Here is a 16,869-nt window from a genome sequence, read left to right as displayed (position 1 = left end):
TAAAAATTCCATTCAATTCACAGAAATTTAGGGACTTGACAGCATTGTGGGATGCATTAAAGACACAGCAGGTCACAAACTGATGCTGCTTGATCATTTCTCAGCTCATTACATTCTCAATAAGTTTTCCATTAAAAGATTATTAATTATTTCTCATACTTGCAGCAAACACTGGTTATCTCTGTCACTTAACTGCTTAACCCTACATGAACAATTTTAGAGTTGTTATTTTTATTTATGAATTTGTCTCCGGTATAAATATTCTCTAGCTACACATAAACATTCTCTCCAGGTATCTCAGAAATAAACACAGACAGAATACTTTATAATTGCTTGCTAAAGGTCCATGAATTTGGAAAATATTCATTGTAGCCACAACTACAGATACCTATCTACCATTCTGGGAGAAAAATTACACTACCATTCTTAGTATAAATTGCTCTTGGGTTCCAATCTCCAAATTATTGTGGAGAGATATAAATGAGACCAATAGACAGAAAGAGATCTTGGTTCTAAAATAATATAAAAAAAAGGTTCTATTTGATGCATTTGGCAAAAATAAGGTAAGACCTTAAATTTTTACTTATTTCTCTTCTATTCTGATTTTTATAAACTGATTTTTCATACATAAAGCAGTATAATATCTCATATGTCTTCATTTGACCAGTGATGAATGACTCAGGAATTAGGTACATTCACTGTTCAAAATTCTATCATCAGTGTGATATTAGAATCCTGGCTTCTTCAGTCAAAATTGGTCTTGATAGATGTTGGCAGGAAAGCTTTCTGATTAACTCTTCATTTATAAAAGTTCTCTCCAATGAATAATGCCTTCTGTGTTCTAAATGCTAAAATGTTGTTTTTATGTTAAAACTGATGTTGAAATCTATAATAAATTTATAAAAATTGATGAGACCATAATATACCTGGTAGGTTTGCTTTATAAAGGAAAAACAGAAAGATAAGCAGATAGAGAAGGAAAGAAAGAAAAAGGGAAGGAAGAAGGAAGGAAGGAAGGAAGGAAGGAAGGAAGGAAGGAAGGAAGGAAGGAAGGAAGGAAGGAAGGAAGGAAGGAAGGAAGGAAGGGAGGGAGATGGAGAGAAAGAAAGGAGGGAAGAAAGAGAAGAAAAGGGAAGTGAAATAGAAGAAAACAAAACAGATTTTATTTGAGTCTCATCACTGTTAATACAATATTTTCTCCTTTCTCCTGAGTATTCATCTATAGCAAATTTGGACAAATACTATGTAAATGTGTTTCAGTACAAAATCAGGGGAATATAGTATGAATATGAAGTATATTCAAGGTAACTATCTAGAATTAAAGAAATGAAAGAGACAGTAGAGTAAACACTTCACAATAAGAAAAGCCTGAAAAAGGAAGGAGAGACCACCTTCTGAAAAGCAAAATGGAGGAAGAACTTCAAGGACCACAAATGAGAAACAAGTCAGCTGAAAAGTTGGTCTAACAAGAAAAGCAACAGAAACTACAAAACAGTTTGTAGCTCCACCCTTGTGTCCCCTAAGGAAAGAGAAGACAAAAGCCCCCATTCCAAGGTAGGCCAGGCAAGCTCCAGTACATACAGACCAGGAGATCTAGCTGTGAGCCAAATGCAGGCCTTTCATAACCATCAAACCCTAGTTCCTTTGGCAGCCTGACAGGACCTCATCAGACAGGATGCCGATGCTCCTCTCTTAGCAAGAGATAGATAGCAATGCACCATTTCATGGGATGACTTCCTGCTAGGGGCTGAGGTACTCTGAGTATCAGACTATATTAGCTGTGCACTCCAGGGCCACGTTCTGAGAGTGAAGGAAACTGGGAGAGTGATCAGTGTATTCTGCAGCAGCCAACCGGTGCCCAGGTCACCAAAAGCCATCAGCAGTGGACATAGAGATAGTGACACCCTCCTCAGGGAGGCCTAAGGGTCATTTCAGCAAACCAGAGATCTAGTTTCTGTTGATCCAGGGCCCTAATGACTGAGGGGTCAGTTTCTGTTGCTTGCTGGCGGGCAGCCTGCAGCCAGGCAGGTTGTGGGATGGAGCTATCACCTAAGAAGCCTGGAAATCAAGGAGAAGCACTGAGATGTCCAGCCACGGCTGCCCAGGTGGCAGAAACACTTTGGTCTCAGCAGTGTACAGCCCCAACAGCTTCATTTCTTTCAGAAAACAAGAGTTAGCCTCCCTGGTTGACTGCGGAGTGATAACCAGACATGGATTGACTACCTGGCCAGAGAGGCATGGAGGCTGATCCACAGCCTTAATGGAGGTCACAGCACAGTCAGGGTTCTGGGCATGGTATTCAACTCAGACAAGATATTACTACCCGAAGCTGAAAGAGACATCTTTCAAGGTGACAAGCTACTGGGCAGGATCTGAACAAAAACTGAGCACTCCTGGTGGAACACTTGAGCCTCTCAGATTTCTGCTACTAGTACAGAAGTCATTGAGTTAGGTTTCCCTCTACTCCCAGGCCCATAAGGGGAACTCCGTTTGGGTAGCCTCGGGTTACAAAGAGAAGGACCTGTGTAGCAAGGAAGACAAAGTGTTGCGAAGCCGTACTTCCAGTACACAAAGAAGGGACGCTTCCAAGATGGAAGCATAGAAGAGGACAAGTGACCATTTGTCAGCCCTCCTCCCAACCCACATATAACATTCACCCAGCCACAAGGAAATTCAAGGGGGCCTGGTGAACTCATCTCTTTCTGAGTGGTGCTGAGTAAAATGAGGTCCAGTATCTTGAGTACACTGGCCAAAGCTTAGTTATCAAGCTATCCATCAGACTAGTGGAGGAAAACAAAAAAAGCTATAGTAAAACCCTCTCACTACACAGTCTTGCCTGAGCTTTTAGAAGTTTTCTAGGATTGACTTTTCTGGAATTTGAAGCTGAATTACCATTGGATTTCTCAAGCGTTTTTCTTTAAGATTCAGTTTATTCTTCAGAGAGAATCTCCATATAGACATAAAAATATCTCCATCCACATCTTTAGTTCCAAAATACATTTAAAGACCAACATAGGAAAGAGAGTCAAATTTAAGAAAATAATAAAAAAAAAAGAGGAGACAGATTAGTTTGTGTCACACAAAGTAGATTCCTATTGTAATGTTCTTATTGTTATAACAGTTTATTGTAATATAGTGTAATCTTTTATGTAATATCTTGTAATATTTTCATTCTAATATCTAAAAATGATCTTATTTTCCTCTATCTGACCTGACAATTTCCATATTCAGCTGCAAAATTCAGAGGTTAAAGGAAGGAACAATCCTAGGCAACAAAAGCAAAGCTATACACCCTGATGGATGGGGTCAGGTAGGGGAATTAGAAGCAAAACCAAGCAATAGAAAAGCTGGAACTGGGTTAATACAATTAATTCTATTTATTCTATCTTTTTTTTCCCAAAATGTCATTTTTTAACCCATTGCTATAAAGAGTTGAATAAATTATTTGCCAAATCAGGAAATTTCTCACTTATAATGGGTTCCTTAAAAAATAACATATGCTTCTGTTTGTAATTTTTAATATACCTTTCATTGACACTTGTGAAAGGCTCAGCGAGAAAGTAAGAGTGGGTTTAACAATACGCAATCAGCATGGAATACATTATGGTTTTTCTTCAAAGAATATCTCCACATAACTGTAGAGAGAAATTTGCCCAAATCTCTAGGTAGACGAGGGAATGTATAAGAAAGGGTGGCTGGTAGGACAAGCCAGAGCCCACATAGGAGCTTAGAGGCCATAGTTTCTCCCCAGAATGGAAGGAATAGAAGGTGAGAGGTATACAGCAAGGCAGGACAACACTTAGCTTACTCTGTCACTGGGCAAGGTGAGTATGTGTGGCAAAAATGTATAAAGAAAAGCAGAGTCAGAGGCTCAACTTCCCACATTAGTAGAGACAATGAGGACACTGCAGGTGGCCAATTATCTGGAAGAAAACATTTTGAATGGCAAAGGAATGGCATGTATGCTGATAAGGCTTGAAGACAGACCCAGGGAAGTTGTTGGCCAAAGGTTATGACTTAAAAAGTAGAGGATAGGGCTGGGAATCTGGTCTAGTGGTAGCGTTCTTGCCTGGTATACATGAATCCCTAGGTTCAATTCCTCAGCACTATGTAGAAAAGGCCAGAAGTGGCGCTGTGGCTCAAATGGTAGAGTGCTAGCCTTGAGCAACAAGAAGCCAGGGACAGTGCTCAGGCCCTGAGTTCAAGCACCAAGACTGGCAAAAAAAAAAAAAAAAAAGTGTAGAGGATAGATTGTCAAATGTTTTTGTTTTCATGCTTTCATTGTGTGTGTATGTGTTTGTGTGTGTGCGTGTGTGTGTGTTTGTGTGTGTGTGTGTGTGTGTGTGTGTGTGTTTAGACAAAGTCTTGCTGTGTTACTCAGATTGGTCTTGAACTTTGGGCTCAACTGATCCTCTTGAGCCTCCCCAGTAGCTAGGACTATAGTTCTGACACACCATGCCCAGCTTAATTTGCTTTCTTTCTTTTCATAAAATTATTTTTGTTTTTCACCATTCTCAAGACGTGAAACTTATAGAACTCGGAAAACAATAGCTAATGACTTCAGGATCTACTTTGACTTTCTTATAATTTTTTTTCTGAGAATTATATTGGGATAAATTCCAAAAGATGGAAGCCCTAAACCTTGGAAACTTCCTCACAACTTTAGCCCTAGACTTCCTGGGGTTATTCACAGTACATGTATGCCTTACCAAGTTTTCTCTCTTTCTACCTTTCGCCTCTATCCTCTCTTCAGTGGTTTGTTATTTTCTTATTTTTCTTCACACGGAGTATACAGTGTCATAGTCACTTACTTCTAGAAAAGCCACAAATGATTTTCTTACTAACAGATGAATGTAAGTCTCTCTGGGAACAGCTGTCTTGGTTTAGGGACATGGCTAACTCATTGACCATACACATTCATCTATGATCTTCTACCTTCTAGATTTGTGATTGAAGTATGGTATTTGTTACTTTCATTACTTTATTTGTAGCTTCCATACTTTCTTTTTTTAACTTGGAATAAGAGTTCCACTGATTGTTCCTTTATCAGGCTTCAGTGAGCCATTTTTATCTACAACTTTGAGTTCATTTTAAATTAGATAATTTTAACTGGTTTCCCCCATTTTTAAAATCTTTACCTTGAGTTTTCCTTCTAGGATTTTGGATTTATAAAGCAATTCCTCATATATAGTTTCCTTGTAAATTATCTTCTGATTTTCTGAACATTCACATTTATTATTTTACACGTCAATGATGACACCTCTCAATACTCCATTCCCCACACATGTTTTCAATGTGACAATTAAATTGTTTTGTAACACAAACCTTTTTTATTGTGTGCTGTAATTCATTCTACTTCAGGCTCTTCTATGGTAATTTGTCTGTTGAAGATTTCCACTCTGTCCTAGGGAGTCACTTGTTATATATATATATATTTTTTTTTTGGGGGGGGGGCCCAGTCCTGGGCCTTGGACTCAGGGCCTGAACACTGTCCCTGGCTTCCTTTTTGCTCAAGGCTAGCACTCAGCCACTTGAGCCACAGTGCCACTTCTGGCCGTTTTCTGTATATGTGGTGCTGGGGAATCGAACCCAGGGCCTCATGTATATGAGGCAAGCTCTCTTGCCACTAGGCCATATCCCCAGCCTGACTCACTTGTTTAGAAGTCACCAGTTAATGATATTTTCTGGGCGTTTCCTGTCTCTGGTTGTTCAATCCCTGCATGATTCTAGGGTTTCTCTCTTTGTGGAGACACACTGCTGCATTTATCGGTAGCTAGTCCTGTGGAGGCAGGAATTCTTGCTATTGATGGTGACTCAATTGCCTGAATGTTGCGGACATCACTCTCTGGGAGTACTAGGAAGCACTTTTGCTGCTCCCAGATCTTCAAGGTTCTCACTATCAAGGACAGCTCTCTCCCAGACCCCAGTTTATAGAGAAATTCTGCCCAATCATGAGGACTCATGTTCCTGTGTCTCCAAAATTATTCCCCTATGACACAGGTATAGAAATGTTTCTTATTCCGTGGCTGCTTGTAGAGCTGGTTAGGTCTATTTTTCCCTCCATTGCTCTCACCACCTGCAGAGCTTTAAGCCTCCAGTCTCTGCCAGGAATTCTTTGCTTCCCTTTGCACAAAGAGTTGAGTACAGTGCTGTTCTGGAATGTGGCAGAGCCTGAAGCTTCTCAGAAAGCCCCAGGCTCTGGCTGTTGGCTGCACCCCAGTCGTTGCTCTGTTTGCTTCACTAGTTCCATCAGAGCTGGGAAGAAGTTTTGGAGAGATACTGTGAAGGGAGCTCTGAGGTTCCTGCTCAGAAAAGGAAGGAGAACTGGCCAGCATGAAATAGATGGCCTATGCTATGAGTCTTCAAAAACAAATGCTACCCAAAGAAAATGAGTTATAGATATCAAGAACCTAAAACAACAAATTATCCAGAAGCTTCGAGGTGAGGAAGAGGTGAAATTATAGCAAAAGTCAATAATGTGCTTCTAGGGCTCAGGAGGAAATAATACTGGGACTGGAGTGACAGGAGAGCCCTAGAGAAGGGACTGTGTACATAGCTCTCATCGCCAGCCATGGTGATTGAAGTAGGGATGCTAAATCTAAACGGTGCCATCTTGGCCACTTGGTGGATGATAGGGTATTGAGTTTAACTGGAGCCATCTTGTCCTCATCATGGTGGAGACAGGAAAGTCCCATATCCCAGGTGATGAGTGTGCCTGAATTCCTAGAGGCGGGTGTGGGGACTTGGACAATAGGTTACTGGACTTGCCAATCTTGGGCCAGGAACTCTCAAGCTCCCTGTGACCCTGCCCCCTGACCTGACCCTATTTAGGCCCCTGAACAGCTCAGGCAGCGAGTATGTCATGCCTCATATTGTGTCTCCTGGCACTCCACTTCCCCCTGTCAACATGGTGTCCCATCTCAGCTCCCCATTGGAGTTGGCATCGTTTTGTTGGTGGTGTTGTATTTCTGCTCTTTCTTTCCTCTCTGGCTCTCATGGCTCAGTTTTCTAGGAGTGTTAAGTGTATTTGCTGGGCTGCAGATCTTTGTGACAGGAGTCCATCTATAGGCCACTGGCATTCCAATAAAAGCTCCAAATTCAAGCTCTAAAAATGTGGCTTCCCTCTTTTCTCGCAGTACAATAATGATGGCCTCTAAACCAGAATTGGGATGCTCAGAAAATAAATTCTGGATAGGAAGTCTTCCAAGTAGACTAGAAAGATAGAGTCTTGGGATCTTGAAAAAACATTTCCATTACATCGAGGTAGTTAAGTTCAAAGAAGAAATATACTATGTACATAGTACACATATTCATATATAAATCCATATAAATACACTATAAACTTATTGTATGCATAAATATATATAAAATGTATATTAAAGTGTAAGATGAATTCATATATTTGTGTTCTCTATAAAAAGTATGATATGATATCATAACAAAATGTACCATCTTTGAGGGGGTCTCAAATGTTCTCATAATTCATCATTAAATTCATAGAATTTTTAAAGGACTAGTGAGGAAAGACAGAAAACACCAAGCACTTGATAGTCATGAAGTAAAGACTACTCTTTCCCTTTGGTCTCTTTCTATTAAGCTGCAAATTCATTGAAAACAAAACTTATGTTTTATGCTCTACGTATCTCCAGCACTCATAAAATAGTATGGTTTAAAAACAGTTTTTTTTTAATTACTCTGTATTAATCAGATCAGATAAAAGCCTTTATCAGTGTAGCAGGACAAATAATCAATGCCCCCAAATAAGTAGTCTTGGGTGAACAATAAATAAGATGAGAAGAAAATTAGGAAAAATACTCTGTTTAAAATTGCTGCAGATAAATAAAATACTTAGGAATAAATTTAAACAAAGAGGTTAAAGTTCGCCATAATAAAAATCTGTAAATAAATTAAAGAAGTCATCGGAAGCCAGAAACAGACAAATTCAATGAATTACCTATCAAAAGTATCAATATCATTCCTCACAGAAATAGAAAACTCAATCCAAAAATTTTTATGCAAGCAAAAAAATCCTTAAATATCCAAAGCAAGCTTGCGAGAAAGAGAGAGAGAAATTGAAAACACACACGTGCAATGCTGGATGTATCACCATATCAGAATTCAAATTCTACACTAAAGCCATAATAACAAAAACAGCTTGGGTTTTGCTATTAGCACAATCAAATAGACTATAGAAGAACCAGAAGTAAATCCATGTATCTACAGCCCACTGATTATTTTACAAAACAACTCAAAATATACATTGGATATAAAAAAGTATCCTCTTTAATAAATGGTGCTGGAAGCACTGGTTATTCATGTGTGGAACTGGAAGACCTCACCATGTGCCAATAATAATTCAAAATGGAGCAATGGCCTTAAAATAAGCCTTGAAACAGGACACAATAGGAAAAGCACTAGAACTTATTGGTATAGGAAATTACTTCCTGAATATAAGCGTAAAAGCTCAGTAAACAGAAGTGAAGATTGACCAGTGGGATTCCATCAAGCTAAAATGTTTCTGCACAGCAAAGAATATAGTCACTGGGCTGGAAATACAACTTGGAGAATTCTTTGACCTCTCTGCATCTAACAAGGAGCTAACAACATGAATATATAGGAGCTTAAGAAATTACTCCCTCTCCCAAGAATCAATAACCCAATTAATGAATAGAAAAAGAAACTAAAGATGTATTTTTTAAAAGTAGTTATACATATGATAAATAAATGAATTAAGGGGTTTTCAACATCAATGGCCATAAAGGAAATACAAATCAAAACAACACAGAAGTTGGGCACCAATGACTCACACCTGTTAACCAAGCCAGCCTGAGCAAGAAAGTCCATGACAATTTTCTTACACCAACCAACAAAAGAAGTCAGAAGTAGACTTGCATTCTATCAGTTAATGATTTTGTGAGTGGTATTGCTGGGTCAAAGGGTAGCTCTATCTTCAATGTTTCTGAGACACATCCTACTGACTTCTATACTGGTTGCACTAATATCCATTTCCATTAACAATGTGTTACAATTAATTTCCTTTTCCTATTTTCACCAGCATTTAGTATTGTTGCAATTTTTTTTTTCCAGTCCTGGGGCTTGAACTCAGGGTCTGAGCACTTCCCCTGGCTTCTTTTTGCTCAAGACTAGCACTCTACCACTTGAGCCACAGCACCACTTCCTGGCTTTTTCTATATGTGTGGTGCTGAGGAATTGAACCCAGAGCTTCAAGTATACGAGGTGAGCACTTTACCAGTAGGCCATATTCCCAGCCCCATATTCTTTGTTGTTGTTGTTGTTGTTGTTGTTGTTGTTGTTGTTTTTGCCAGTCCTCGGGCTTGGACTCAGGGCCTGAGCACTGTCCCTGGCTTCTTCCCGCTCAAGGCTAGCACTCTGCCACTTGAGCCACAGCGCCACTTCTGGCCATTTTCTGTATATGTGGTGCTGGGGAATCAAACCCAGGGCCTCATGTATATGAGGCAGGCACTCTTGCCGCTAGGCCATATCCCCAGCCCCCCAGCCCCAAATTCTGACAATTCTTGATGACACTCATTCTAAGTGGAGTGAAATGAAATTTCAATGCCTTTACTTTTGTTACAAAAGCAGATATAATAAAAAGGGTTGATATATAATTCATTATATGTCAAATATGGTGCTCAGAAGTGTACATACACTAGCTTTTCCAGTCTTGAGAATCCTAGAGTTAAGGCACTATTGCCATTCCTATTAAATAGACAGGAACTTCACAAAGCATAGACAGTGAAATTTCATTTGTCTATGATCCCACAATTCTCAGTAATAGAGATTAAATTCATATCCAGCTAACTGTCTGACTCTCTATCTGGGCACTTAATAATTGAGACTGTAGTATGTATGTTGGAAACATGAATTGTTAATGAGATTAAAGCAATACAGAAAGTGTGAAGGGCACATAACACTCTCTTCCCGTGTTAAAGTAAATGCTGGTCAGAAGCTATTCCTTTCTAATGCAAGCGTCCACATTTTGATGCTTACTGCTATTTTGAGTTGTCATGAGTTATGTAGCAAGCACAGTTTCACTTATTTAAACAAGCTTTTCCCTTATTTGAAATTCATTCAAGCCTTTGGAACCAATTAGGAACTTTCCAGCGCTGTAAATAATGATAGAAATTAGGTTTGGCAAATGGATTAGAAAAACAAGTGGAAAAATATATAGTACTGAGTAACTGCTAGGTACTCACTCTGTCACTTGAGGTCTTGCCTGGACTTTTTTTTGTATTGTGTTTGTGAGAGATATGGCCAAAAACCAAAACAAAACAAAGCAAAAAAAAAAACTGGCTCAGCCTTCCCTCAAACACTTAACACTCCTGGCTTTTGTTTTCTGAATAGTTGTGATTACCACCAGACTAGGCTGAAAGGTACTTTTAATGAATACACCGAAGCAGTATCTAAATATTACAAAATTACTTGGACATATTAGTGCTTTTATTTTGGATATAAATTATGACAGTATAGCTATCATAACAGGTGTGTAGAAGCATTTTGCTAGAAAGCACTGACTTCTCACTTGGATTCAGGACTTAACAAAATCAGGCTAAAAGTCTGACAGACCTGTTTCCATTTTACATTTGTCTCCCTTGTCTTAAAACTTCCCATCAGATTTCTGCTTAACTCTTCAGGTAGGTATGTTATCCAACCCAAGAGAACCCTTCATTCAATAGAAAACCCACTTCTCAAGGTCGCATAATCCTAAAAAATAAAGCAGTGATAAGATACACAATAAATATATGAAGAGAAATTCATGATTTCAAAGTCTTATTCCACAGTTTTCCTTAGTTCACTTATGTGAACATACCACATACCACTCCACAGACTTTTAAAGAAGTATATTATAAAAAGAAAAATGATTCCGCATTTGTTGACTCTGATATGAAGTTTGTTGCTTTATAGCTCTCATACTTTCTTCTTGTAAAACTAACATTAAGTTCAGTTTGCAAAAGAGGGGTTTAAGTCTAAAGGAGACTGAGAAAGGACTACTCCTAATTCTACAGTGCTAACACACAGTGGATTTAAAATAATTCCTTCATTTAGCTCTTTCAAAAGATGTTTCTTTTTTTGTGCTACATTTATCTTTCCCTGAACAAAATATTTAAGACTTCTAAATTCATTAGCATACGATATCTTGGATCTTATATCATATTACCTATATTTCATAATTTGAAGGTAATATGTAAGGTAATTGAAATGTATCCAATTCTCTGCCCTGTTCAAAGTCATAAAGCTGGGCTGGGAATGTGGCTTAGCATTAGAGTGCTTGCCTAACATGCATGAAGCCCTGGGTTCGATTCCTCAGCACCACATAAACAGAAAAAGCCAGAAATGATGCTGTGGCTCAAGTGATAGAGTGCTAACCTTGAGTAAAAGGAAGCCAGGGACAGTGCTCAGGCCCTGAGTTCAAGCCCCAGGACTGATGAAAATGAAAAACAAAAAACACAAATAAACAAAGTCATAAAGACAAATGAGAAATAAAAGGCTTAAATTTACATCTTCTTTCTCCATTCTCCCCGCCCCTCATGTTCTCTCATGACATTGTTTTTCTATAAAAACAAAATTATAAAACCTACTTTTGCACATAATTTGACACCAACTCAATCATTTCTTAGTTTCAGTGTATATCTTTCAGGACACTAAGGAAGGCCTTTGGTATGTGAGTCATTCTAATTTTTGCACATGAACCTTTTAAATGTTATTATATCACTCAGACACTTATATGAGTACCTCATAAAGTTTACTTTAGAGATTGTAAGATGCAGGTTTTCCTCATGTTAGTGTGTGTTAAGGCATTTGGACTTTACACTACAAGCAATAGGATACCCTGACAACGATATGGGTTAGGATATGTTGGCCCTTGTATTTTTCAAAGGATTAGGATAGGTGTTTGGAGGATAGCTGGAGGGACAATATTCTTTACATATTGGCATAAGATGTGAAGGTATTTTCACCCATATATAAACAAGATGAGGTAGTGGTAAAAGTAAAGTTTGAGGAAGTCTTCAGACCTACCCAAGGAGGGATTTTTAAAAACTAGCAATATTCCCACTAGCAATATTCTAGCAATATTCCTGGTTGATTTTGGAACATTTAAGGCCATTTCTTAGGAAAAAGAACAGTTGATTCTGGCTATTACATAGAATACAGAGCTACTGGATTTAGTCTCCAAGGAATCCAGTTCATTTTGTTTGATTTCTGCTGCTATGGATATTTGACCCAAAGGGGACAACTTGCATTGGATGAATTAGCCCTTTGGTTTAGGAAAAAAAAATTAACTAAAGATGTTTCAAATTAATTTCACATGCAAAGATTAGTTTATAAATTAAAAACGACTTTTAAAAAGCCTATTCACTTTCCCTGAAAAACATGAGTTATGATGTCTTTTTCTCCTGATTTTTTTTAGATGATCAATTAATTGGTTTGAAATGGTGTCCTCATTTATGAATTGAAGTAGAGACGTTACCTATATCCTGAATGATTTACTGTTATAATTATATAAAGCAGTAGAAAAATCCTGGCATGTCAGGTACACTTTTAGAACATTAAATACTATTATTAAATTCATATTATTTCACAGTGGTTGAAACTTACATTAAAATATTTTAGAATATGGTTATTACATACATAATTCTTATAATAAATTGACTTTAAGAATGTAAGTACTGTTTAACAAATTATAAATATATTGTTGAATCTAGTAATTGTAATGAATATTGACACTAAATGATATATTACATTTTTAACATAACACAGAATCTCTCTATAAAATGAGTCCTTTATATATTTTTTAAGAATAGGAGAACAATTGTCAATTTAAATAAAAAAACAGACAAAAGAAGGTGAATGGATCTCAGATAATTATAAAAGGGGACAATTTATTAATAGAAAAGACAATGAAAATAACACATAATTATTTAATATAAATATTCATACTTTTAAATTGGATTATCATTTACATCAAATTTGGAAGCAAAATAAACATAGAACTAGTATACATCACTAAAATGCCATAAAAGCAAAGTAAGGAATGATATCTTTGACAAAGTTAAAATAATAACTTGGATACTGGAGCAAATACAGTTCCTAAAGAACAATTCAGTTATTTGTTATTGCTGAGTTTTTTAATGAAAAGAAACACTAGCAAATATAATACCCCCCCCCCACATACTCTATTTATAGTGGTAAAATCCCAAAGACTATCCTTAGATACTTATTGAAACATTCCCATACATATGTTATTACACATCAAAACAATCTGTCTTCTTTACCCACAAAACTAAAGATGAAAAAATTTGCTTTCCTGAAATTGCTACTTTTCCCCTTAGATCATAATTTTCCTTTTCTTTTTAGTATAGTGCTGGAAAAGCAATTTGAATTAAAAAAAAAAATCAACTCTGACAGAATATCTGCTTTTAAAAGATGCTACTGTAACATATAGGAAAAAGAAGGTCCCTGAGGGAGTGGATTAAAAAAAATATTAGGATTTCTAACTCCTAGGCTGAAAAATGGGATTTCAGAAAGTCACTTCAATTCCCTTACACCGATGATTAAAGCCTTCATTTAAACCTTCATTACAAAAAAAAGCACATAAATCTGCAAGCTGTTTTTACACAATTAATATTACCCTTCTTCAATCTTATCCCCGATTCCCCTGTAACGCAGTCATTGGTTTCTATTTATCCAGTGTAATGGATGGGTATTTCGCTTTAAATAGATCTGTTGAAGCTGGTCTCTATTTGCCTGAGATATAACTATTCTGCACATCTACAGATAGAAGGCTAGGACACAGAGAAATCACAGTTGTAAAATAACACAGTCTTTAGCAGTGTTGTTTGAAAGTAGCTGATAAAAGGAAGAGCTGCGTGAACAATTTGAGAAAACAAGCGAGTGCGTGTCCTAGAACAATCAAAGCAGTGTGCCTAACACCTCATCCGGCTGCAATGGTCTGTGGACTCCTATCTAGATGGTGCGCCATCCTGTAATTAACGTTAGGCAAATTAAGCTTGGCAAATCAATGTTCTCGGGGTTCCATTTCCAGAGAAGAGTGGGCCTACAGGCATGGTTTCTCTAGGTTGAGGCTTAAAAACAGACATGCACACAGCTACACATACTGACTTTTGGAGTAGATGCTGGGTGACTTCTTTTCCACGTGAAAACTCCTTGGAGTTGTGCGATGCGATGGGACGGAGTAGCGGTAGCTGCTGGTCTTCTCAGTGCAACAGAACACACAGCAGAACAGGGCCCCTCCAGCAAGCAGGACCAGCGCCGTGGTCCAGCCGATGTAGAGGGCTTCTCCCAGCTCCCGTTTCTGAGCAGCATCCACGATGGGGTTGTAGAAGTCCCTGATGATGGAGTTGGCCACCCAGCTCACAGGGATGAGCACCACGATGCCCGTGACGAGGAACAGGATGCCAGCCGTCAGCAGGATGCGACTCTTCACCCCCTCGTCGTCCCCTGTGCACCGGGTACACTTCATGCCCAGGATGGCTGTCATGAAAGCCAGGAAAGACAGCACGGAAGCAGCACACATCAAGCCTCTGGATGCCTGGAGATCTGGAGACAGAGCCAGCAGGGAGTCGTAGATCTTGCACTGCATGCGGATGTTAGCGTGCCTCATGCAATTCATCCACAGCCCTTCCCAGAGGTTTTCGAAGACCACGATGTTGCTTCCGATGAAGGCAGACACTCTCCACTGCGGCATGATGGTGACTGCCACCGTGCCCACCAGGCCCACACCACCAAGCACCAGCCCAGCGATTTGCAGAGCATAGGTGGCCATGGTCTTCTTGAAGGATTTTTTAAAAATCAGTCCAGAATCCTGAGCCAGTTAGGTAGGCTTGCTCTGAAGCAAGATTCTCGGTGCCTCAGGAGAGAACGGTTTTCTTGTACTAATGAACTAAGAACCCAGTGGTTTTTCCAGCAAGAACTGCTTTGAGATCCTGTGCTGGCTAGTGAACTGCTCCCGGCCACCCCCCCTACCCCCCCACCCCCCACCCCCACACACCTCATTGACTCCAGCAGGTAAACTTGCAAATCAGGTGTAACAACTTTCTGGGCCAGTGAGAGGGGGATGGGGTAACTCAGGTGTGTCTAAGCCAAAGAGAGATACTTGGAACGGCTGGATGTGCATATAAACATGCTTTGTACTTCTCATTTTTCCAAGAGACAGCCGTGTGTTTACCTCCCAGCGTAATTACGAAGGTTTGCACAATCATGGAGAAATGAGCCAACCTTGTGGGAAAAGGGCGGCCTTGTCCAGGGATTTCTGATGCTCCAAGTAAGAGCTCCAGGTGTCCAAGGGATAAAATAAAATATCCTTCTATGTAAAATCCTCAAGGTCTGTTAAAATGCCAGCATGAAAGGAGAGTAAAGTATTGATGGATTGTTCAAAGTTGGGAAACCACATTCCTTGGGACACATGTGACACACGGGGGTGATTTAATTTGTCTCCCACTTCAAAGCAAGCTTTACTGGAGTGAGATCAGTGCACAGATTGTGCCAAAAAGGGGCAAAAATCAGGCCAATGTAATTAAATACATGAAGTTGTTTTCCTCCTTGGCACCAGATATGCACTCTTTTTTTGTAAGATAGAAAAACTACTTGTTGGTATTTTACTGAAAATCTTGACTAATTAAGAGAAAAACAAATGCTAACAACAACAGAAAAAAAAATACCCTTGATTTTCAGATGTGGCAAGCAATACAGCACTTCATTTAAGTGACTTAAAACTATGCAATCTGATCCCTTCTTGGGGGCTGTGTTCTTTCCTACTGCTTTGTCTGCCTACACTGAAAGACTCAGGGCTCTGCAGATGGTGTAAGAATTGAAGTGTAGGCAAATACTTGGATCTCTCAAAAAAATATGTACAGGACAATTATATTCATTGAACTAAATTCAATTTACCTGTTAACCAAGTGCGTCTTCCCTAATTGCAATACCATGTCTTCAGAACAACATAAACTTTCTAAATACTAAACAATTTAATGCATACTCTCCAAATAAAAATGGTAACATCAGTCATGTTAAAATAAATGTTGGTACCTAATGCAATTTCTTCTGGACACCACCTTGAGCTTTCTCTTCTGTCTTTCTAAACTTCATTCTAGCCTTCAATTTCCTTTTATCTTTTCTATATGAAAATGGGATTTAAAAATTTACTGCCACTCTTCTTTATTGTACTACCTCGAATCCAAATTTGAAAGGATCTGTTCTTTTATTATCCTTTCAAAGTTTATTGGTCTGATGGCTTAGGGAGATTATTGGAGATTAAAAACCCACAAAACTGAGCTTGGTATGGAGGACAAGGTGGAGATGCCAAGTTAACTCATCTTCTTAAGAATTAACAAAAGGGGTATGTAGTAGTACAAGTTGTATTTTATTATTTTGCAAATAATAAATAACTTAAATCACATTTTCAACAATTTCTTCATTTGTTCATCTGCTTCCAAATATCTGGATGTTCCTTATTCTTATGTAGAAAGTATTTTCTTTACCAGGTTTGAATCTCTCACAGATTGGTGCCAGAGAAGGAAAGGCAAATGTATGATCATGGAAAAGGCAATTCAGAAAAGAAGTGTTGGATTTGAAACAGAACAGAGTTTCCATCTTTAAGTGCCAAACTTGGAAAATGGAAATGACTGACATAAGGGAAAAATGAGAATGGAATTGTGTCCTTAGTTGAGGTAGTGACAAATATGTACATTCTCGGAATGTATTCACCCATTCTACTAAATTCTTATGTGACCTATTTCCTAGGAGTTTGTCTAACTCTTGTTGCATATTCACATTAAGACAGGGAAACAGAATGGAAACACATGTCCATGTACCATAATGCTGCAGCCT

At 38.5% G+C, this 16,869-nt stretch overlaps 1 protein-coding gene across 1 annotated transcript; it reads right to left on the bottom strand.

Annotated features, from left to right (window-relative positions):
* Nucleotides 1-14,009: 14,009 nt before the first annotated feature.
* Cldn8 (claudin 8) lies at nucleotides 14,010-15,513 on the bottom strand. Its single transcript, XM_048345932.1, has one exon. It carries the CDS (start codon nucleotides 14,804-14,806, stop codon nucleotides 14,129-14,131), a length of 678 nt encoding a protein of 225 aa, XP_048201889.1. The 5' UTR covers nucleotides 14,807-15,513; the 3' UTR covers nucleotides 14,010-14,128.
* Nucleotides 15,514-16,869: the final 1,356 nt, after the last annotated feature.

Source organism: Perognathus longimembris, chromosome 5 (assembly GCF_023159225.1).
Source record: "Perognathus longimembris pacificus isolate PPM17 chromosome 5, ASM2315922v1, whole genome shotgun sequence".
Lineage (NCBI taxonomy): Eukaryota > Metazoa > Chordata > Mammalia > Rodentia > Heteromyidae > Perognathus > Perognathus longimembris.
This window is presented reverse-complemented; position numbering and strand designations above follow the sequence as displayed.

Bases quoted from the DNA above. Each gene is read 5' to 3' on its own strand.
- Cldn8 (XM_048345932.1), bottom strand. From the start codon at position 14,806: ATGGCCACCTATGCTCTGCAAATCGCTGGGCTGGTGCTTGGTGGTGTG.